This window comes from Asterias rubens, chromosome 1 (assembly GCF_902459465.1).
Source record: "Asterias rubens chromosome 1, eAstRub1.3, whole genome shotgun sequence".
NCBI classification, from domain to species: domain Eukaryota; kingdom Metazoa; phylum Echinodermata; class Asteroidea; order Forcipulatida; family Asteriidae; genus Asterias; species Asterias rubens.
Window position 1 is genome coordinate 16773091 of NC_047062.1, and position 24432 is coordinate 16797522.

The window sequence follows — 24432 nt, forward strand, 5'->3', positions numbered from 1 at the left end:
CCCCAGTTTTGTGTTTGATTTGTACAATCTCCACTTCATGATTGACTAGACATTTCATTAATAAATAATCGGATCAGTCTGTGTTTGAGAAAGGAACTAGCCCCAAAAGTGTAACATGAGCGACATGATTCATATGTACAGTATGTTACACAAGTGACATGATTGTTACAAAGACTTCATTGCAATTTTTGGAGTCCTTAAAAGTTTATGTTGAATGGCGAAACACGGTAATCTAAGCATATGTATCTAGAGTTTTGACTCAATGTCTTTATCGACAGCTTACCTCAGACTATTTTGATCATAACTCAAACCATTTTTGGTCCCTATTGTCACCATTATGTCAGTAACAAACAGATAATAATACTCTTACAATTTGAAAGACCATGAATTTAGAAGACAAAACCTAATAATCATCACTTTGATTAATAACAAGTTAGGCACGATTTGTTCTTATTTTATACAGTTAATATCAAAGAATGCCAATATTGTCACACATCTTTTAATTTGTGGCGAGGTGCAGGAGTTTAGTGCACTAAGATGCAGCTGGTACCCAATTTTGTAGGGGAGGACGGAACAACAAAAAACCTACACAGTTTTAGCTTCAATAAATGTACATTTTACATTACTTTTTGCACTATAAGAATCCCTCTTAGAGAAGTTTTGGTGACTCAAACAATATAGAACTGGTTTTTTTTTTTGCCAACAATGGCAGACAAACTTGATTTCTTTAAGTGAAAATAGAGGTACATGTATCAAGGTCATGAGTGTAACATTGGCTGTATCTGAATGAGCATCAAATCAAAATTATGTGACCCACTCTGTGAAAATGAGTCACATGTCGTCCCCAATGCAATATTAAGTTATGGACAGTTTAATAAGGAAATGTAAAAAAAAAAATCTTTCTATTCTTTTTAAGATCTTTAGTTGCATGGTTAACCTTTAGAACACTTACTTTTTTGGCAATAAAGCTATGAATACAACAATTTTGTGATCATACTTTAAATGGCTAATTTGTATCCTTTTGCACACATTGGTAGTTTAAAATATCATTTTACTTGTAATTCGTTTTTCACAAAAAATGGTGTAGTGGCTAATTTCAAACGGGAGTAACTCAGCAACGCGATACACCCCCAAAGCTTAGACACATACCAAATTACTGCTGCTGATGTGTTCTTTCCAGCCATGCATATAACTCAATTCCTGAAATTGCATACATCCGACTCATTTTCACAGAGCGGGTCACTTATGTTGGAAGTTGCTGTATATAGTTCTAAACTGTGGAGATTACTAACAACCAATATTAAATGAACAAAAGTGTCCAGAAGTCTTCCAACATCAGTTCAATACAGCAATATCAATTACAAGTTGTGTGTTTTACTTGAAGCCATAATAATTAAGTGTCTTTAATAAGGAAACAAGTGTCCTGACTGGGCCTCAAAACCACACTCTGCTGATCAGAAACACCAGAGCTTAAGTCCAGTGCGCTTGACCACTCAGCCACGCCACATGTACTCGGTCGTTCAGCTGGTTTCCATCATAAGCCGTGTTAAACTAGAAGCAATAATGATGGTTTGTTTTCTCCAAGGATCACACAACAACCCAACAGAGGTTTAAAATACTAAACTGTTGAACACACAGGACCCATACAAAATATCAACGTCTCAGTTGCTGATGGTATAATAGAGTTTTTTTGGAAGACAACATGGAGGGAAACAATTGTTCAAGTGGCTAATTTTTATTTTTATACGGCATGAAGGAAATGTGGAGCTGGTTGGGGGGGGTCTTTCAAGGCATTTTCTCATTATCAAAACATGCAAATGACAAACTTGAATCCTTCTTGCAAACACAAGCCCCGATGCTTTGTTCTTGAAAGGGCAAGGGCACCAGCCCTTTTTTCTCTAGTGTAAACAGATAAATTTTGTGTGTTTAGTCTCTGGCAAATTCTGAAAAGATATTTGCTTAATATACAGATTACGAGTAGGCTATACTCCACGTCTGTACTTTTTGTTGAAAAGTGGGGGGCTTCATTCAATTTTGTTGTTGTAAAGTTCCTCTTCAAGGAAATTTGGACTTTGTATTGGAATGCTTAAGGGGGCACCAATGCAAAGATAAGGGGGCAATGGTGGCAATTGCCTCCATAAAGCATTAGGCCTGTAAATGGCAGATAAACACACAATCACTATAATACAGTACAACTGACTGACACATCCCTTTGTCTCGCTATGCCAACAAACCAAAGTCCCTTTTTAGTCAATATTGATCGATTGGCAAGTATTAATTGTAGATGTTTAAATATTACTGGTCAAGATAGAAAAAAAAGTATTTGACCCCTTGCAGACATGGAAAGCACCTCAACCAAGTGCACTATTTTGGAGGTCAATGATCTTTGTGAACTTTTTGACTCCCAAATAGGGGCAATGAATGGTGCGCCGTGTTAGCAGTTGAATGGGGCAGCATATAGTTTTTCTCCAAAACCTCATTAAACAGAAACCAATGTGGTTTACAAAAAGGGAGTGACTGCTTCTCTTTTGAAACAATCGTCCCTGGTTTTTAGTCCGAACATTGATTTCCAAATCACAATAGAGTGATTTTATTTTTCATAACAATCCATAAACCATGTAACTAGTCTCTATTTGCTTTATATACAGATTATTAGTAGACTAATAATACTTCTGTTGAAAACATATGACACTTCTGTTGAAAAGGAGGGACCACAATCAAAACTTTAAAACATCGGACAATTCCACATTCTCTTTAATTTCAACGTTTCCCCACAACTCTTCCCTCGCACCCAAAGAGAGAATAAAAAAAAAGAGAAACAAAGATCAAGAAGACTCGGTGGAAGAAGTGCTCCCCATGTCAGTGAACCAGCGACAAGAACTCCTCCCTCGTCTTAGGATCATCTCTGAACACTCCAAGCATTGTACTGGTGATGGTCTTACTATTCAGTTTCTGCACACCTCGCATTACCATACACATGTGACTGTCAAAGAAAAAGGATGAGAGGGAGAAATTAACGTGAAGGTTGGCGGTTGACCAGTAGTATTACAATGTCAACAAACATATAAGAGCAATTTCTAAGCTTACTCATGTTACGCTATAACATAAATAGTAAATAAAACTTGTGTATGCCATCTATCTAAGACTAAACTTATTCCGGAGAGCATAAAAACCGAACAAAAAAACAGAGAGAGTAACAAAACAGATTTTAAAAAAATGTAGCTCAGAAAGAAATATGAGTACATCGAATAAAACAGATTTACATAAACGTGAAGGCAAAAATAAATGATAAAAAAAAAACCCCAGAAAGTCAGTCATAAGAAATATTGAATAGGTGGGTTTTTAGCAATGTTTTGAAAATGTACATAGACTTTGTACCTTGGGTATGTAAAGAAAGAGAGTTCCAGAGAGTGTGTGCAGATACAGAAAAGGCACGATCTCCATTGGAAGTGGTTGTTTAAGGGACAGTTAAAAGAAGTTGGTTGGAGAGCGAAGAGTGCGCAGGCCTGATACTTCACGGAGGCAACGGAGGCGATTGATTGCCTTCGTTGCCCCTTGTCATTGCCTTGGTGCCCTTGAAATGTTACAGTAGAAACTAACAATTTCCTCATAGGGTGCCCTTTGCCAAAGAGAAAATGCCTTGGTGCCCTTGCCCTTTCAAAAACGAAGCATACAGCCCTTTTTGAGGGAGGAGCTCTACCATTCATACATTGTTGATTTCTTTTATGAAATTCTTGGCTGTAATTACCTTACTGAAAAGTTTTAATAAATGCTATCCCCATAGAAGTTAGAGCAGACCAAGATCCACTTCAGAAAAACAAGTGTCATGCATTATATACAACACACACAAATTTAGTTTATCACGTTACGTTTTCTGACATTTGCATACTATTGAGTAACCAATTTTGCTAACATGTGATGTATACACTCATTTGAAATTGATAAAACGCCCTCAGTTTACCCAGAGTTCTTTTCATAAAAGAAACCAACATTTTTTAGTTGGGCTGTACTGCACCACAGGGTGGTTTGAACAAACAACTTTGTATAAAAGCATGGAGGTTTGTCATTTATTCAATGGTTTATTCAAAGGTTTATTAAAAATCTATTCAATTCGCTGCCAGCAGCAGAACTACATGAACAGTTACACAGTTAAAAATTTGGAGTAAAACATTACATTACTTTTTAAAATGGCCTAAATCTTACATAGAAAAACTGAGAGGGAGAAGTACTGTACACTCTTAGAGGGAGGAGAACAGCTACTTCAAATTAATTAATTAAACATCTGAGTAAAACATTACAATCATAATTTAAATGTTTTCTGACATTTGCATAATACGTGTAACCAATTTTGATAATACATGATATATACACATCCATAATACATTAGTTTGAACCTTTGACATGGATAAAATGCCTTCAATTTACCCAGAATTTATCTTGTACAAGAATCCAACATCTTTGGGTTAGGCTGTACTGAAGGGCAGTACTACACCTATGACCACAGGGAGGTTTAAACAAACAACTTTGTATACAAGCATGGAGGTAGAAATTTCTACATCCATAATCCAAGTAACTTACGTGGCTTCTATGACCACAGCAACACCGGCAGGAGCAATGGCTTCAACCATGGCTAAAGCTATCTGTTTGGTCAGTCGCTCTTGAACTGTGAAGAGACAAAGAGTATAACCATAGAGTTATAGAACCCTAAGGGCAAATTAAACATGAAATGAAAGTGAAATAAACTAACAAGTCAAACAAAAACTGATGGCAAAATAAAACACAAAGGTCATGACACAAACCATTTATTAACAGACAAAAATCCTTTAAGATGGGCCTGTGGTATGTTTTAGTATGCCCTCTACTTCTTACATAAATCTATTTGTACAACAAAATCCCAATTGCAACAAAAACAGAAATTGATTCTATATTACTTCATCCCGAGCAAATTATGTATGATTACATGCTACATTTCAGACAGCAATAAAAGGGGGTCATACTATTATGGCTTATTGGGTTTTTCTTTCAATAGGTCAAATGCGATATGAATGAACAGTGACCAGTTTCCCAAGGGTTTTTTTTTAACAAAAGAAGGCATTTGGTATAAATTACCTTGTAACCTTCTGCTGTAAATCTCAACAATCCTGCAAGAAAAGGCAAAGCAGTACAAAATGTCAGAATTATATACTGTGGCAACAAGGCATTGTAATATGTACAAAAAGGGATAGGCCTGTATTCTTCATTTTTAAAAGGGTAAGGATATTTTCCTCCTGACAAAGGGCACCCTATTGTAAATTTCTACTGTAGCATTTCAAGGGCACCAAGGCATAAGCTTGGGGCATTGATGCAATCGCCTTCAATGCCTCCTTAAAGTATAAGGCCTGAAGGAATGTAGTGACATGAGTTGAGGTTATTTAATGAATGCTTTCTCGTCTTATACTGACGTAAGATTCCTCAAAATTGATTGCTCATGTTGTTTTGGTTTTCTCCCCTTGTTTTCCCCCCTTTTTTTTGGGGGGGGGAGGGGAGCTGTAGGTTGACCTTTTAGAAAATTCAGAGGATTGATGTTCAGTTGGTAAATCTGAAATAACTCTTCAAGTTGACAAATGTGACGGGCATGTTTAAATGAGGAAAATCTGCAAAAACAGGCATGATATTAGGTTCATGAAAACAGAAAGTGGGAAGTTCGCATTTTATCAAGTACAACAATGACAAATGTTTTCTGAATTTTCCCACAGGGCAAACATTTCGGAAAGTCAGACTGAAGTAGGAAGAAAGACATGCCTGAACATGCTGCCAGTAGATGAACAAAATCAATGATTTGGTACCGAGAAACGAGGGATACCTCACGCCAAAAATCAGTTCTCAAAAGTAAAGGGAAAATAGAAACAATAATGATGACAGTAGAAACATCCCTTGCTTAAAATCAACTCTAGTCTAGACAAAATACTATGTTTTGACACCCTCAGATTCTTCAGACACCCCCTGTGTATTTTCCTAATCTTAACCCTAACCCTAGCCCTAACCCTAGCATCAAGTGGGGGGGGATTTTCAGAACATATGGCTGTAGGAAAATAGAGGTGTCTAAACCTAATCTTAACCCTAACCCTAGCCTGTAAATCATCAGGGGGTTGTCGCAATGTTTTCCTTCTGTATATCAAAATTGCCACTGTCATAGTGCTTTTCAATTGGGAATTTTGTTGGACACATGTAGGATACATTAGCCCATAGTGCCATCCATCGCCAAAGTTTTAGACAGAATTTGGTAAATACAAGGGTGTTAAAATTTGCTGGAAACAAAATCCTGGTGTATATAAAGTAGTTTTTTTACATTAGATTTTGATTTTGTATGACAGATAAAACAAGACATCAAAATTTAAAACAGGGTGTTCAGAAGACACCCAGACACTCCTCTGGCCACTGCTACGTCCATCACTGCAATTTTTGTAACAATTGTTTCAGGTCTGGGGGGTCCTGCCTTTGTTGTCTGTTTAGTCCCTTTTCTTAAGAATTTCTCTATAGCGGGGTCCAAATTAAAACATTAGATGAGTCCATTGCTCCATTGTTTAAAAGATCCCACGAGAGCCCTTCCGTATGCCCAGTTTAAAAAAAAAAATGTTCTTCTTTTTTTTATGCCCATGCAACGAATGTGCATGACATGCTCCTGTTATAGCGAGAGATAAAATACTGATGTCTTCTAAGAAAGGGTCAATATTCAAATCAAGAAATCTTACCTTGCTAGTTTACTGAGGCCTAAAAGACGTTTATTTGGGAGGTATCCAATTGAAACCTGAAAAGGGGAAGGTAAGGAAACATTATTGTCAGTGAAAATTTAATTCAAACTTATGTATGTATGGCAGCAGTTAAAATAGCAATACTACAAAGCATTTAAAATTAACCAATGAAGTCTTTAGGGGAAACTAATATGAAAACCAAATATAATAATAATAATTATAGGTATTTAAACAAATTACTAATAAGTCTTAAATTATTTCCATGAAATAAAAAAATAATAAAAAAATCAAAATACAGCAGCAACAAATTTAGTTATTAAAATGCAATAAAATAAACAATAAAATATAATGAAGTTTGTTTCAGAGTCAAATGAAAATAAATTTAAAAAATAACAATGGGTTAGGTCAAAGGAAGGTTAGTGTACAAATGAACATTGTTGTTGTATATAGCTAATCTATTTTACAAAATAGTGAGGCAGGCCTGGAATTTCAAAGGGTTCTTCCATTGGAAAATCTTAAAGCCACAGGGAAACTTTTGAAGGGGCACCAAGGCCAAGACCAGGAGCAACCGAGGCCATGTCCCCTGTGGCCTGTGTGTAATTCCACGCCTGGTGATGATTAAAGCAGAGACAATTCTCCACTTTTGGAATGGAAAACATCATTTTATAGAACGCAGTTTTTTTTTTAACATAATCACACTGCAGATTTTGTATCTCTATGTTACAACATTTACAGGCAAAATAAGAGCAAATTGGCTTCCGGTCAAAGAGAGAGTAACTTTCAAAGTTTAAGTTACTGTATTTAAATGTCTTCTAGGAACAGCACTTGCCTTGCTCTCTACCAACCGCCATGCTCAAGCTTCCGATTAGCTTCCGACACCACGCGCCTAACCGAGCACTCAACCATCAGACCAATCTCATCTGCCCACAACTGGACTTTCTACTTTGTTGCTCCCCGAATATGGAACAACCTCCCAGTACGCATCAGATATTGTAACTCTTTGACATTGTTTAAAAAAATCTCTTAAAACTCATTTGTACCAGATATAGTTCGTTGTAGTTATAGTTCCATTGGTTTTGCACTTTTCAGCGCTTTAATCTCGATGAAAAGGGGCTTTACAAATGCTGTTGTATGTATGTATGTATGTAGAGTATCTTACCTTGCCGATAAAAGGAACGAGATGATGCTCACACAACGAGAACATCTCAATATCTTTGACCACTACCATCTCGTCGTGATCTTCATCAAATATCGCATCGTTGATCACATCTGTGGAAGAGGAAATGGAAGAATACAAACAAAGGTTGATTATTAAATAAGTCTATTGTGTTATTCTGTGAGTGACAGATGAGAAGTGGAGGCAGGAAGACACTGCAACAAAGATACTTTCTTAGTCGTCTTAACAAATTAGCCCTTGAGGCCAAATAAATAAAACACGTTCAACGTCTTGCCTTTTTTTTAAAGGAAGGAAGAAAGCCCTTTTTTCAGTCATGATTTACAAATGGGACTTCCAAAAAATTAAGCACCCTGGTCCAAAGTCTTAATTTTGTTTGAGTGTCATTATTATTTGTATATAATACAAATAACAAAAATTAAATTGACAACAAATTTGATATTTTGATTTCATAGAAAAGAGTCATCATTCAAATTTTCTCATTTACAGCACCAGCAAGCCATACACAGTCTATTGTTGTGATTAGATTATACCAGCCAAATAGTCACTCATGTCTCAACCATCTGACGCCTGTTTGTTTCTATTGTCAACTTGGTCCACATCGTCATAATGAGTACACTAACGAAGTCTATTATTCTGTTGTGATTACTAACCACAATAGATACACAGAACCCGACGAGACAACATGGCCGAATGCCTCAAAATTGTATTCATGTTCTTTAATGAATCGGTTCTAATCTAACATTGTGGCTGGTTGTGCCAGCAGGGCTTCATGTCACAAAGTACCAAAATACATCTCAGAAAAATGGGTTGACAAACTGTATTGTGACGTCAAACTTAATTGCTTAGCAATTAAGATTGATGCATCTTAAGATCAATCTTAGTTCTTTGTGCAACCAAATCCAGGATAATTTTAGTTTGAAAATTTGCTCAATGTGAAATGCCTGAAATCTTCATTCAAGGGAATGTATCTAACTTGACAACGCAATCAACTGTTCACTAATAAAAAATGCGAAACTTGTGACGGAAATGCATAGTACAGCACTATGTATGTAACATGGAATAGTTTTTTTCAATAATAAGCATCAATACTATTATTATTACACGGAATGATTTTCAATAATAACAATAAATACTCTTATTATTACAATACCTATATATACCTAAATTGACCAAACAGATGAACTCTGATTAACACAAGTTATCTTGAGTTTGAGTAATTTCAGTAGCATTTGTGCAGATGGTGAATGGTGAGAGAAGAAAAGGGATGTTTATAAGTTATACGCACTTGCCAATTAAAATTCAAAAGATGATTAGTCTGGAGTCAAACTAAGGAAAACACCCAGCACCAAGGGTTTCTTTTGAAAACTGCGAACAGATGGTGCTGGTGAAAGAGGATGAGGGCCGCTGGTTCTTGGGCTCAAATTCATGAAGCTTTTTTAAAGGTAGAAAATCCTGCATGACAAATTTCTTTGCAAAGCAAAAATTGAGTCAGGTACCGGCCACAACAAAGCAAACTTAAGATAATTTGGGCTGGTAAACTGTTTCTGCTAAACAATAGTATAATGTGCTTAGCAAGATTTTGTGCTTACAGGCTTTATGAAATTGGGCCCTCATGGGTTCTACAATGTAATGCCCTTTCATACAAGACAATTCTTAACAAAAGAGCTTGACTAAAATCACATCGATGTTAAAAATCCAATAAAAATCCAATTGTGTGAAAGCTATGTTTTTAAATAATAACCAGGAGAGGAAAAAGCTCAATTGGTGGAGCACTTGCACGTTAATCCAGAGGTCGTTGGTTCAAACCCCACTCTAGTAATTTTTTTTTTTTCAACCCAAAATCATATACAAATTTACTAAGTCAATTTTCCTTGTTGTTTACGATTTGATAAAATAATAACCTAGGAGACTTGTTATTTTTAACAGAGATCACCCAAAAATAGCAAACAGGTTAAAATCACTATGATATGTAAAATTATTGCTAAAAGGGATGTTTGTAAATTTATGTTTTAAGAAGTATTGTGAAAGCCTTGTAAACCTCATATCAGGAGACTGCCGTACAGGAGACTGTTGCAGTTATCTAATAGAGATGAGACAAAGCCGTGAATCAAGGTTTCAGTAGTAGTTTTGTTTAAGAAGGAGCGAATCTTTCCAATCCTTCTCAGAGCAAGAGAGGCGTTTCGGCAGACTATGTTGATGTGGCGACGCATGTTCAGATTCTTGTCAATGATGACACCCAGGTCACGCACTGATGTTGAAGATGTGACCTGACCACTATCTATATTGATCGGGGAGAGCTCTTGACATGGTCTGAATTGGGAAGCTACATGAAGAACTTCCATCTTGTTGTCATTAAGGACCTTGTTGTCTAGCATCCCTCATAGCATCACTCATAGTTGGGAAGATCAGTTGGAAGCACTCCGATGTCCCTGGCATTGGCAAATACACTTGTATAGCTGAGCTTTTATCTTCCCCTAGTATAGGCCTAAAGTTATAAAACATGTTGCCATTTTATGCCTCTTTTTTCCCTCTAATCGTTTTGGGTTGTGGTTTTCTGTTTGAGTGGGCAGGGAAGAAGCAGCTTCATTCACCCCTGAGGGGAAGAGGGGAAGATACAAGCCTTTGATATATTTTTTTTCGTGTGAATGAAGCGACGTACGCAAAAGCCACATACTAGCTCTCTCTCACTCTCTCTCTCTCTCTCTCTCTCGAGCCTGTTGGCTATACAGCAATCTGTGCAAGGCTCTCTTTTATCCCCCACGATCAATATCCTCGTCACAGCCAGTCAATTTCCAGCAACCTGTTGAGCCTCCTCAATTGATATCTGATACTAGGTAAAACACAACTGCCAACCTAAAATAGACCAACACATCTGCCTGGTATCGAGCGAGCGGCCAAAGGAATGGCCTGGTGGGGGAGTTTACTTGTTTCTGATGACCCACAACTATAGTTTGCAATGCACTTGACATGTTATAGACAAGTGTCCCTCAACAAAACAACCAGTTGAAGCTGCTTTCCTTCAGTTAACTATGCACGACACATTTATCTTCTCATTTGTTACCCTTCTTTTTTGCAATCAGTTGCAGATCTAGTGTATGATTATAGCATAGTACATGGTAGAACCATGGAGGAAGGAAGAGAAGGGACTTCAAAAGCCAAACCCGTGGTACCGCGGTCGTTTAACGACACCTCGTAATCACCCACATACCTTACACAAACAATGGGCAACCTGGCATATATGAGTTTGCACGTGCGCACTTGGTTTTTCACGCAACTACGGCGTTGTACGTCGTATGGATATAAAAAAGAAAAAAATACTTTTTTGAGACCTGATCAATTTTGTGTATGCTTTCGCCAAAACAAAAAACACAGTTGATACTGACCACCCAAAGTAGGAAGAATAACATGCCTTAATATTGCATATAATGGCAATTTTAAAACTGTTTTCCTTTTAAGACTTACAAGCAGTCTAGAATTGGTCAACGTTTAAAAAAGATTTTGTTTGTACTTCTGCTTATGCTTTTTTTCCCCTTTGACACATGGCAACGTCTGCATTGTACGTAGCTTGTTCTACGCCCCTGTCTTCTAATTAAACCTCATCCTTCAATAGGCTTGATTGAATCCAGGATATGAAATATCCTGTACGAGTCAATAACCGCCAAATGCTACATTGTAGTCTTGTACACACAATAAAAGACCCGTCTAATTACAGAGTTAATGAGTTGCAGTCACTCGCCGGTTTCACAAATGCTTGAACAGCACTGCACTATGTACCAGAATTATAGCTTGAAATGCATAAAACTACGTTCACATGTAAAGGGCCATCATTCAGAATAGTCAAAAATAAAAAAACAAATTTCCTTATTAATTGTGGGCGGTTCAAAAGAAACAACTGGAAATGCCCCCCCCCCACCCCAACCACTCTTGAACTTTGTGTACATTGCAAATAGATGCCTTTAGGAACGAGAGACCAAGTGCAAATTTAATCATTTAATATGTACACATCCAATGTAAATCAAGAGAATCTCACACTTTGCTGGATCCATAAAAATTCATCAATTTGATCATCTTTAGTCAAATTGTTTTACACTCGGCACACAACTCAATTCACCCCAATGCACCACACTGAGTCAATAAACACCTCACAGGTGTGTTTTCATAACCATTATCATGACTATTATCAGAAGACAATCAGAGCATACTGATCGCAATGAGTTAAAACAATGGTTCTTTTCAGAACCACCCTTAACTCATTGAGAGATTACCATTACATGGTGTTACCGAAAACCTTCCTATGCCATTATCATACGTCTAACTTTTGTTGGGCTTACTAAATCTACATTTTGATGTACTTGCTTATTCATGCTTAAAGACACTACTGGTAACTGTCAAACTAATCTCCACAGTTGGTGTATCTCAACATATGCATTAAATAACAAACCTGTGGAAACTGGAGCTCAAACTACATTACTTCAGAGGGAGCTGTTTCTCACAATGTTTTATACTATCAACCTCTCCCCATTACTCGTTACCAAGAAAGGTTTTATATGCTAATATTTATTTTGAGTAATTACCAATAGTGTCCACAGCCTTTAATTATTGGGCCATCAGTGCTGAAGTTTCAGGCATGATGCCAGGTTTCCAAACTGTGAATGTTATGGGGCCATGTAGTAAATTGAACCGCCTTTTGACTGTGTTCTTTCAATACTTCTTATCATTAGCTATGTCTCAGATCAAAGCACAGTGGATACTAATTAGCAATTGTAGGATGCTGGGAATTACAATGCATTAATATTTACTAAGCTCATAAAAACGATTTAAAAATTTGTTTGTAAAAAAATCCTTCTATGTAAGATTGAGGACTTAAAGCCCTGTTAGTCCGATTAACATTAATGCTATAGACCATGGGAACCTTGTTTACAATAAGTGTGACCTTGTACATTCTTTCGGTATTCTGGCAGGCAAGATACTACACTGGTCCTATGGGAAAGTTGACATTTTGTGTCATAATTTCCACATAAAACCAAGAGTTATGAAAGTAAAAGCTGGTCAAGTTTTGAGATGTGCCCCCTTTCATCTTATCAAAAGTCGATAAGAATTAGACAGTGCAATCTCCATAAAATATAAGATTTTATGTTTTCTTCCATTGAGCTGTGTACAAATCATGCCTGCAGGAAGTCCAGACTCTGTGGCTCTTTTGTAAACATGTGATGTCACGGGTCACATCGTCTATAGTACGGGAGTATAATGCAATTACACATGGCAAAAAATTTAATAAATTATGTACAGCATTATAAAACAATACATGTACTGTAACCAGCCAAAATTGCATTAAGTTCACATTATTTCAACTGGTGCCCTGCTGAAATGAGTTCTTGCTTCAAGAGAAAACAACACATAATTTTACACGTTCGGAATCTGGGTTCCTTTTTGGCCAACTTGACAGTAAGCTGATACAGTATTCAATCAGATTCAGTTTCAGAAAAACTTTCCAAAATGCGGTCTGTCCACCCAGAGGGTTGGCAGGCCCAATTTCATGGTATTACTTGACAAGTTTTTTTTCCAGACCTATGGGCACAATCCTGGCTACTTGAATCACAGTGCAGGGAACTTTAGTGCAATGTTTTGAGTTCGTGCAGAAACTAAATTACTGATGAAACCACCCAGTGGCAAACAGACTCTTTTTGTAACACTGCACTTGAGATCCTCTTGTGATGTTTGGGGAAGGAAAATTTATCTCGACTGGGGTACTTGGGACTGTACTTTGGAGTGTATTCAACACCCATACAGAACGAAGTAGTGCAATTCTTAACAAAGTAAACTCATCGTTTTCAAATCACTTACTGTATGCCGCTGAAAAGTTTAAATATTAACACAGAATGACAGAAAAGCAACATTTATTTGCATTTGTATTTTTTCAATATTTACCACTGACGCTTTTTGTTAAAGCATAGTACACTACTTTGGAGTGATGGTGTAATTATATGAAGTGCATGTGGGTCAACGTGATACAAAGTAGACTCATCTGCTTAAGAATTCACATTTTAAGGTTCGATCCCACGGGGGGGGGGGGGGGGGGGGGGGGGGCCCTGCACATCCCTAACCTCAAACCTTTTGCACTCAATATTTTCAATCAACCCTGCTGGGCTCCCAGACTATATCTTGTTTAAAGGCAAGATGAACTTTTGGTAATGTCAAAGAACAGTATCCTCACTTTGTGTATCTCGACATACACATAAAATAACAAACCTGTCAAACTTTGGGCTCAATCGATCATTAAAGTTGTAAGAAAATAATGAAAGAAAGGGACACTCTTGCTGTATAGTATTGTGTGCTTTCAAAAGTCAGCAAAATACCTTTAATATCTATTGAAAATAAAGTATACTAACTGTTAACCCACACAAACAGATGACACTTGTGCATTTAAATGCATGATGTCAGGACATTTTTTTCCAACTCTGGTCTTGTATTGTACAAGTACATTTGAACATTTCTGGCCCAGTAAACATTTGCAGCTACATTGTACTGAGTTTGTTTCTATAACTTAGCTGAAACAAATGACTTATAAAAATCCCTCTGAATTTAAACATGCATTGTATATTTGTACACCATACAAAAAAAAACCTAAATAAATACAGCACACCACCGTCGTCATCATTCCTATTCAATCGCAGAACATATTAAAATTCAAATCACTCTTTTGTTGATTTTGTCACAGTTCCATCAAGTGTACAAATATCCTTGTACACCTCTGCTTAAGACTCCAATCAGTCCTTAGAACACACCGAAATGTGTGACGACGACTGCAAACAATCATTTACGTCATCCAAACTGGACCCAATCACTCTATGCAAAGCAGGTGTTTTTATTACATTTTTTTTTTTAACGAGGACAGATTCTGATAACAGAGGTTGGGAAAGGTTCGCAATTAGTTTGCTTTTTTTCGTTTTCCGTTTGTTTTTTAATCAGTGTTTTTAATTACTTGTTATTTACCCGGCACCGTTTTCTGTTAAATGAGAGCAATTTCGAGACGGCCTCAAGCATCTATTGATTGTTCATGGGATATGGTGAAAATGTCAAAGTTGACGCATGCTGAATTTCATCAACAGATTGCTGAGCTTCAAAGTGGAAATCTTTCTTTACGTCAGGCACTTGGGCACAACATCGCATAGAGGATTTCCTTCTTTAATGAACACATTGGCTTGGATAGGTCGGGTTGGTCTTTGAAAAGCGTTTGTAACCATTTGTTATAAAATGCATAGGGGGCCTACATGTATGATTAGAAAGATGTTTTAGAAGTAGAATATAATGATCCACACAAGTATCACTAGAAATTGCGTGGTTTTCCTTTTACCTCGTCGACTAACACGGTCGGCCATTTATGGGAGTCAAATTGTTGACTGTAAAAGGAAAACCACGCAATTTCGAGGCAAATTTGTGTGGATAATTTTATTCTACTTTTAAAACATCTTTGTAACCATGCATTTTATAACAAACGGTTTTAAACGGTTTTCAAAGACCAACTCGACCGATCCAAGGCAATGTGTTCCTTTAATTGTTTTTACTTCAATGCAGATTTGTTAAAACCTTGATCATTTCCAAATAATATCTCTGACACAGGATTGAGTGAAATACTTGTACACACAAAAACATGTATCTGGACTGAAGTTATTTGAGCAAGTGCCCAAAGAATATGCCAAATTTTTAATTTATTACGGCCTATTTATTTATTTATTTATTTTATTGTTTTATTTTTTCGTGGGGGGGGGGGTTCTCATTTGTTCCTTAATCCTTTCTCAATTTCAGAGTTTAATTTAAAAATATTTTACAAGTTTCTTCATGGCGATAAACTGCAAAAAGAGAAGGAGAAAGGTTACTCTGTTACATTGTAACTCAGTGCAGGGTCTAATTCCTGTGTTGAAGTAAAGAAATGTCCAAACCCTACTTTGTGATTTCTGAGTTAAGACCGTTCAAATTTTAATTCATGGATCAACTGAACACATCTGCCGACCAATTTCTAAGTAGCTGCTTTTAAGCCGAGAGAATTATGCGTAGCAACTTCGCAAAATTAAGCAGGACACCAAAATAGCTTGGCAAAACAAATTGTGCTTACCTACAAATGTACTGTAAAAAGTTGGACCAGCCAAAATGCCACCTGTAACATGTCCTGTGACTGTTTCTTTCTAATTTTCTAGTTAAAACAGAATTTTTGTTTAAAGCATTATTTTGGGCTGAAGCAGCTTTATGAAATTTGGCCAGCTGATCTTTTTTAAATCTCAACACAGAACAATCAACACAGACTCCCTGGCTCCAAAATTATTCAATAAATAAATACTATTGATTCAAAATCAATACGGTATACAATCATAGGTCATTGTTTTGAGAAAGGGTCATTTATTAGAGCAATTTTCCCATGATTAATTCCAATAAAAAGGTGAGAACATGTTGGTTAAAGACACTGGACACTATTGGTAATTGTCAAAGACCATTCTTCTCACTTGGTGTATCTCAGCAAATATGCATAAAATAACAAACCTGTGGAAATTTGAGCTCAACTGGTTGTTGAAGTTGGAAGATAATAATGAAAGAACAAACTCCCTTGTCACACGAAGTTGTTTGCTTTTTCAGATGCTTGATTTCGAGACCAAAATCTTATTCTGAGGTCTCAAAATCAAATTCGTGGAAAATTACTGTTTTCTCAAAAACTACCTTATTTCAGAGGGAACCGTTTCTCACAATGTTTTATTCTACCACCAGCTCTCCATTACTTGTTACCAAGTAAGGCTTTAGGCTAATAATTATTTTGAGTAATTACCAACACCACTGCCATTAAGATGGAGATTGAACCTAAACTTCTAAGGAAGCACACTTGTTAGATTCTGCATTCAATGTATGTTGTGCAGGATAGTGATACACACACTTACATTGCACACATTTAACACGAAGCAGGGCCTGAGTTACTAGATAATCTCTACTATGAGCTCACATTGTGTAGCTTAGTTTTTTTTTCCCACTTCATTTTGGGTATTATTTTAATACTTACAATATTACGTTACACTACCAGGGCTTAAAATGTACACTACTTAATGTACACTGGACTGCGGGCCAAAGGCCAAGGATTTTAGCATTGGGACTCACGAATGGAGTCCGGTGTTTTGGGACAAATGTATTGTTGACTCTCAGCTATGTAGGTTTTTTTTTTTGCTCAGTTAAACTCTGGTCTTGTAAAAGAAATTCTGACTACCCTAATAACCCTATTCACTGGACAACCAAAAGTTTTTACAAAACCTGAAATAAATACAAAATATTTTTGATATTTGCTTAACTTTTAGGATAAGTTTTCAAAGTGACAAGCCATCATAACAAACCATTGCAGGACTTGCTCAGTTTTGGGGTTTAAAGGCACAGGACACTTTTGGTAATTACTCAAAATAATTATTAGCACAAAATCTTACTTGGTATCGAGTAATAGGGAGCTGTTGATCGGAATGTCAGTCATCTCGCCCCCTACAAAGTCGCCTCCTAGCAAGCTCGCCCCCTCGGTGTACAAACTCGCCCCCTCACAATGTCGCCCCCGACAAAGTCGCCCCCTATGCATTTTTGGCTATTGTTTCAAGGTTTTTTGAAGGGGAATTTTTTATTGTTTTTATATAGTGAGTGGGTGGATAAATAATAGTTAAAATATTTTGTATTAATTTTTGTTTTCTATGAACCTCTCTACGAACGTTTTTTTTTTTTTTTTTACATGTTAAAATTGGTTATTCTAATGCTTCAACAATAATTATTGGATAAATAATAGTTAAAATATTTTGCATTAATTTTTGTTTTCTATGAACCTCTTTACAAACATTTTTTATTTTTTTAATTGCTTTAGGGGGTTGGGGTTTGGGGTTGGGGTTGGGGTTGCAATTAATTAATTAAAACAAATGTAGCCCTTCTTATTATCCCATCATATGAATTAAGCCCTTGAAAAAGTAACTTTGTATCTTATTTAATTAAAACAAATGTAGCCCTTCTTATTATCCCATCACTGTAATAGGCCCTTGACAAAGTAATTTTGTATCTAAGGGTTGTTTACATCGTGCGCAATGACACACAAGACCGCCCAACGATAACAGGTCAGAACGGATACAGGAACACAAATTTATACAGTTAGCATTACTTTGAATAAATATTCAGGAATTATATTAAAGAAGCTATAACAGATTTTTGGCCCCAAACATTAAAAAATAGATTTTTTTGAGTGAATGGTATTTCAAAGAGTATCACCCGCTCTAACGAAAAAAAGTTTAACTTTTACTTTTAATGGTCAGGAACCATGACAAAAATTTTAAACGTTTCTTATAAAACACATAATAATTGGTCACGTGATATAATTGTCGGGATCCCAACAAAAACAAATTTTGAGCACTTTATTTCACTGCTACTAATAATTGACAGACTTTTTTGAGCAATGGCTCAAATGAAAGCTTGTAACTTTCTCGGCCCCCATCAAAATACCTATTGAATTTTAAATCAAAATTTTTGGGTCAAATCGGCCAAAAATCTGACATAGTATCTTTAATGCCGTGTCCCAAACGGCGACACAGCGCGCATCTGCCTATACTTCAACACAAAGTCTGACAGATGCACATCTAGCTTGTAGCTAGCCGTTGCAAGTCGCCGTTTTGGACACGGCATAATCTTCTAACTGCTGCTAACTCTTGTTCATAAACCAAGCAACTTTGTTGGGGGGCGACTGTGTCGGGGGGCGACCGTGTCGGGGCGACTTTGTAGGGGGAGACATTGTGAGGGGGCGAGTTTGTACACGGAGGGGGCGAGCTAGCTAGGGGGCGACTTTGTAGGGGGCGACTTTGCAGGGGGCGACTTTGCCGGGGGGTGAGATGACTGGTTTCCGTTGAAAGTATGAAACATTGTGAGAAACGGCTGAAGTAACATAACTTTAGAGAAAGAAGTAATTTTCCACAAATTTGATTTCAGGACCTCAGAACTAGATTTTGAGGACTCGAAATCAAGCATCTGAAAGCACACAACTTTGTGTGAAAAGGATGTTTATTCTTCCAATTTTCACAGGTTTGTTATTTCATGCATGTGTTGAGATACATTTGTGTTTAACCAATTGAAAAGACTAATCTTTGACATTTACCAATAGTGTCCAGTGCAGTGTCTTTCACTTTCATTATCAGTGTTCAATAGTTTGGGTGTTTTTTAAGTTACCAAAAAAGTGTTGAATTGTGTTATAATAGAGTGTGGAAGGATCCTAGAAGTTCACTCTTATTGGAGTTCAGCTTAACTTTTTCAGTGACTAGCCAGCAGGACCAGGGCCCAATTTCATAGAGCTGCAAAGCACAAACATTTGCATAGCGTGAAATTTTAACCGTGATAAAAAACAGGATTGCCAAACAAATTTTCACATGATTTTCAGAAAATAACAGCTGAATACCAGTAGCCTAACGAGCAATATGCAACAAATGAAGATTTGGTTGGTAATCCTGTTTTTATCTAGCCTTGCTCAAGGCAGTCGAATTATTCACTCCGAAAAAAGACCGCCGCTGTATAAAAACCCACCCGTATTCACTGTGCGTAACATCGCACGACACGATGCCCCCGAACACTATCCTCATGCGGAGGCCGTCAGGCCGACAGCCTTGTAGGGTCTGTGTTGAAGCCACTGACCTCATTACTATAATAAGCGAAGAGTTCACGGTCAGCTCATTACCATAATGCCCGCGAAAGACGAGACATGTCTACATCACACACCACCACCACGGACGCTCAGCGAGCATGATAGGCGTGCGTGATTGGGCGTCAAAATGAATAATTCATTTGCCTCACATCCTGTGTTGTCTGATAGGTCTGACGAAAGATATACATATTCATGGCTGCATACTAGCATATCTGAGAGCCCCCCCAATTTTTTCCACAAGTGGAAATTTTTCAATACAACACATTAAACCCGGAAGTTACAGACCCGACAAGGCTGTCGGCCTGACGGCCTCCGCATGTGGTTAGTAAGTACGAGTGCGGATGACTTGTGTGCACAGTATTCGTACGATTTGACAGTGTGTATACGGGTGGGTCATGCGGTGTGATCGCACCGCCACCCACAGGGTATACGGGTGGGTTTACAGCAGCGCCTTTTCGGAGCGAATAATGCGACTGCCTTGAGCAAGGCTAGTTTTTATCAAGGGAAGAAATTTCATGCTAGCAAATCTTATATGCTTAGCATCCTGTATGAAATTGGGCCCAGTTAAGGTGAGATTTGACTGGTCCTCATGTGTTTTAACTGGCATTTGGCCAGCAGACCACTGATAAGGGAGAATGCTGGTTAAGTGTGGGGAATGATCCTACATATTAAGTAAACCAGTTAGTCTTGGTGATATCTATGTAAATCACTCTATATACTACTAGTAAATGCTGGCAAAACCTCCTTGTCTTAATCAAGGTAAGAAGACTCTCTCTCTCTCTATTCATGTATTTCCACGTCACTGCTTATCAGGAATTTTGTATAGCTTTTTGTCGCCAATTTTGAATGTTTAAACTGTAGCTAAAAACAAGAGGAAAGCAGCTGATCCGAGGAAAAGTTGCATGGGATGCCTGGCTTATGTCACACTTGGTTGTAAACCTGTTTATGTTTGTTGTGTTTTCATTTAGCTTTCGAGGAAGACTCTGCTGGGGAGAAACGTCAGGCCACTAACTATTTTTAGCATTGAACTTTATTATAACTCACTTGCCTTTGTTCCCTGGTAAGTCACTAGATTCTTCATAGACGTTGCCCATTCCCCCCCCCCCCAATCCCAAACAAAAACCATAAAATATCCTTTGCACTTTCAATAAAGGTACACTATCTTCTTTTCTCTCTCCATTTTTGGAGGTTTTGAGGAAAACAAAATAAATAAATAAATAAATAAAAAATAATCAAGGTTTACAATGATCATGAGGTTTTAGTTTTGAAAGGCCTACTGCAGGCCTGATGCTTTACAGGCAACAACGGCAATTGCCTCCATGCCCCTTGGTCATTGCCTTGGTGCCCTTGAAATGCTCAAATCAAAAATTTACAAAATTTCCTCTAAGAGTGCCCTTTACCAAGGAGAAAATGTCTTGGTGACCTTGCCCTTTCAAAAACAAAGCATACAGACCTGCTACTGTAAGGCCGAGACACACTGCAATGATAACAAAAGCTAGAAGGCATTCTATTGGTTGAATGAGCGTGAGCGTATTCTGTGTTGAGCAATTCAACCAAAAGAATGCGTTCTCTTTGTGACGTTAACACTATCGTTTTCGCTGCAGTGTGACTCCGTCTTACCAATTAATTTTCCTGAAAAAAAAGAGGGAAAACAACTGTTTTGCTAACCTTGAATTTTCTGTTCATACCCTTTGGTGAAGAACATCAGAGCCTTGGCAGCTCTCTCAGGTGTCCGCTTCAATCCTTGTCTGTCAGGATCCTCCCCAATGCTTGTGATGAGTGACTTATACGCTTGACTCATGCCAGGTAGCATTGACTGTGCTTCTAAAGGGTCTCGATACAGGGGCGTCTTCTCAGCAGTTGTGGATGAGCCGCTGGTAGAGGGCTGCTGCTTCGCTGTCACCAGCGTCATACCATCACCCTCGCCTCCCCCGCTGCTGTGATGACTCGCATATGGACTAGTACCAACCAATTTGAGTTTTTCATCCTCATTCAGGAACCCATTGTTTTTCATACTTGGTGTCTGTGAGTTTGACAACTTGGTCGCAATAAAGCTTCTCCGTAAATTTTTTAGTAGGAATAACTGCTGTTGAAAAAAAAGAAAAAATGGAATCAAAATCAATCACAAAAGTGTTCAAACAAATAGGGATGCCTTTAATTTTTAAAACACAAAATGTGTCAAATAAACCAATCTAAATCTAAGACCTGACTAAACAAATGTGCCAGTTTGCAGTAACACCATGTGTAACTACTTTGCTTTGTCACTTTGTTCATTGAGAAATGTCTTGCTACATCATGTATCTATGCTATTGCCGCTGAGTAGATTGAGTAATCGGGGACTCTTAACTTCAATGCTGCGAAGTGAGTTATTATCGGCCGGTCCAGTAGGCTCCGCCCACGACGCGTGAGCAAGAACACAGGCTCTCCAATGCCTTTCTGTACAACTCTGCCGCGCGCGCCAAGATACGCGCACGCATGTCGGACCTTATTTTTTCGGACCTTCGTTGCGTTGTGATCGGTCAATACGCTATATGGGGCGGAGCTTAATGGATCGGTCTATTGTTCTCAACATTTTTATTAACACTGAAGAGTATTTTAGATGCTGGTGCATCTTTATAGCCCCCAATTATAGAGATTAAGAGGTTTCAGTGTAGAGTCAGAGTTCTTCTGATTGGTTTTTTCCAATTGTTTGCTTAAAAAAATCAAATACCTGGGCACTTAATATTTGGCTAACATCTGTTTTATTCAGATTTACGTAAATTGTAGGTGAAAAATAGGTGAAACCATCCTAACAACGTACAATGAATCTAGTTGCGATAACGTAACCCTCCTCCCGCCGTCGGGAGGAGGGTTACGTTATCGCAACTAATAAGAATTATGAATGACTGCTCTATAGACTATATTTCGACCACTCTATTTTCTGATAACCCCTTGTAATCTGGAGGTTAGGAAAATACATAGTAACATAGGTCACACTTTTAATTGATAGAGAAATATAAGACCCATTATGGCGCTGTACTTGTTTTTTCCCAATTTTTTTTTATGACATCAATTAATTTGACAAAACTGTCAAAATTCTGAAAAACGGTGTACAGTGCCCCAGTTGTACTTAGTTATAATGTTAGTAGGCAATAGTTCCCGTGGTATATGTATAGTAGTACTAGTACGTAGGTCAGTCCATGGATAGAGCAAGGACTTCTGACCTCCTCGGATAGAATCAGCATTTTGCCGAAGATACATACATGCTTGTGTGGATGTGGATGGCGTTGTGAAGGTTAGGTGGTCTGGCTGGATGATGGTGTCTTCCTATCAAATCAGCAGAAACGTCTCCAGACTCCTGTTCTTCAGATCATGTACCAGAGGCAGAGCGATTCAACAGGGCGAGCAAGAAGGCCAACTTGCGAACGACCAAAACAACAGTCAGTAGTTACACCACACAAAGTGCACACCGACCGTACCACGGGAGGTTTTAGAAGTTAAATGGGGAGAGTGGGATAGGTATTGTACCGTGTAAGCAGCCCAAGGTAAAGGGGGGGGGGGGGGGGTTCGTACACGTAGTAGGACGTGGTGTAGTCTCCGTTGTGTTTTTCCCCGGTATAAACGTGCACGGAGGACTGCACTGCCGATTACTACTACAATGTCACTGTAGTGTTAGAGTTTTAGGCATTCAGATTTACAAGTTGATTAAACATTGAATATTTTAAGTTTTAACACGACACAAAGGTATTTTCTCGACCAGTGAATGAACGGCAGTGACTTCACGCTCTGCATGGTACCAATGACATAACCAAAAACATAGATGATATCAGCAGTGAAAGTGAAATTAACCGCATTACACTATATCTCGCTCGATGACCGTGTTTTGCACCGTTTTGTTGCATGAATGGTTGTGCCGCCCTCTGTCGCGCGCTCTGAGTAAAGGCCGGTGTTTCAGACAGAGTCTGACAGTGCAAATAATTTAATGTGACAATTATATCAAATTATATAACACCAAGCTCTGCTGGTACTATTTCCGCAAAACGCGCGCGCGCGATCACTAGCCTATATTATAACACACCTCTTGCTCGTTCTGTATTCTGATTGGCTGAAACACGGTCACGTGGGATGAACTAATAATTATACCCTCGAGCGGGCACTAGTCTTTGCAAATAGTGCCGCGGTAACAGCGCCCTCTCTTGACTTGAACCGTGAACAAACTACAAAATTCCTTTTTCTGTTCTTATTTGACATTTTAAGACCGAGCTGTGTTATAAAACACATATTGACTAGCATAATTCGGTAACTAGTGTACGTCTATTCCCCCTCTGGCCTGTGAGTGACCAGAAGAGGGGCCTATTTCCCTCGGCCTTGGGCCTCGGGAAATAGGTCGCTCTTATGGTCACTCAAAGTCCCTCGTGGGAATAGACGTATACCAGTTACCTCATTGCCAGTCAATATGTGTGTATTAGTTCATCCCACGTGACCGTGTATCAGCCAACCAGAATACAGAAAAAGCAAGAGGTGTGTTATAATGGGTTCTGGATTATACCAGTGGGTCCTGGGGATAGACCAGTGGGTCCTGGATGAGACCAGTGGGTCTTGGAAGAGACGGCAGTTAATTGGTCTTGGATGAGACCAGTGGGTCTTGGGCAAGACCGTTGAATCTGGGTTAGGTGAGACATATAACTTTGTACAAACAAAATATACATGCTTGTACAAAGACGCGATTCCCACAATCATTGCCCCTATCTGGCCATGGGGACACAAGGGTTCTGTTACGCCGTTGATTCACGACACTTACTGAACAAAAAGCCGAATATTAAACACTCCGCAAAAGTTTTACATTAATATGTACAATC

The 24432-nt window shown here is 38.1% G+C and overlaps 1 protein-coding gene across 2 annotated transcripts; it reads right to left on the reverse strand.

Moving 5' to 3' along the window:
- Nucleotides 1-1166: 1166 nt before the first annotated feature.
- LOC117299009 (GTP cyclohydrolase 1-like) lies at nucleotides 1167-23505 on the reverse strand. Of its 2 annotated transcripts, none has more exons than XM_033782431.1 (7): nucleotides 22837-23505; nucleotides 21263-21677; nucleotides 7891-8000; nucleotides 6732-6787; nucleotides 5110-5141; nucleotides 4579-4663; nucleotides 1167-2983 (listed from the first exon to the last, which is right to left on the reverse strand). In XM_033782431.1, exons 2-7 carry the CDS (start codon nucleotides 21606-21608, stop codon nucleotides 2860-2862), a joined length of 753 nt encoding a protein of 250 aa, XP_033638322.1. In that variant the 5' UTR covers nucleotides 21609-21677; nucleotides 22837-23505; the 3' UTR covers nucleotides 1167-2859. The 2 variants fall into 2 exon arrangements, with proteins under 2 accessions (XP_033638322.1, XP_033638313.1); XM_033782422.1 differs by having other exon boundaries at nucleotides 21263-21680.
- Nucleotides 23506-24432: the final 927 nt, after the last annotated feature.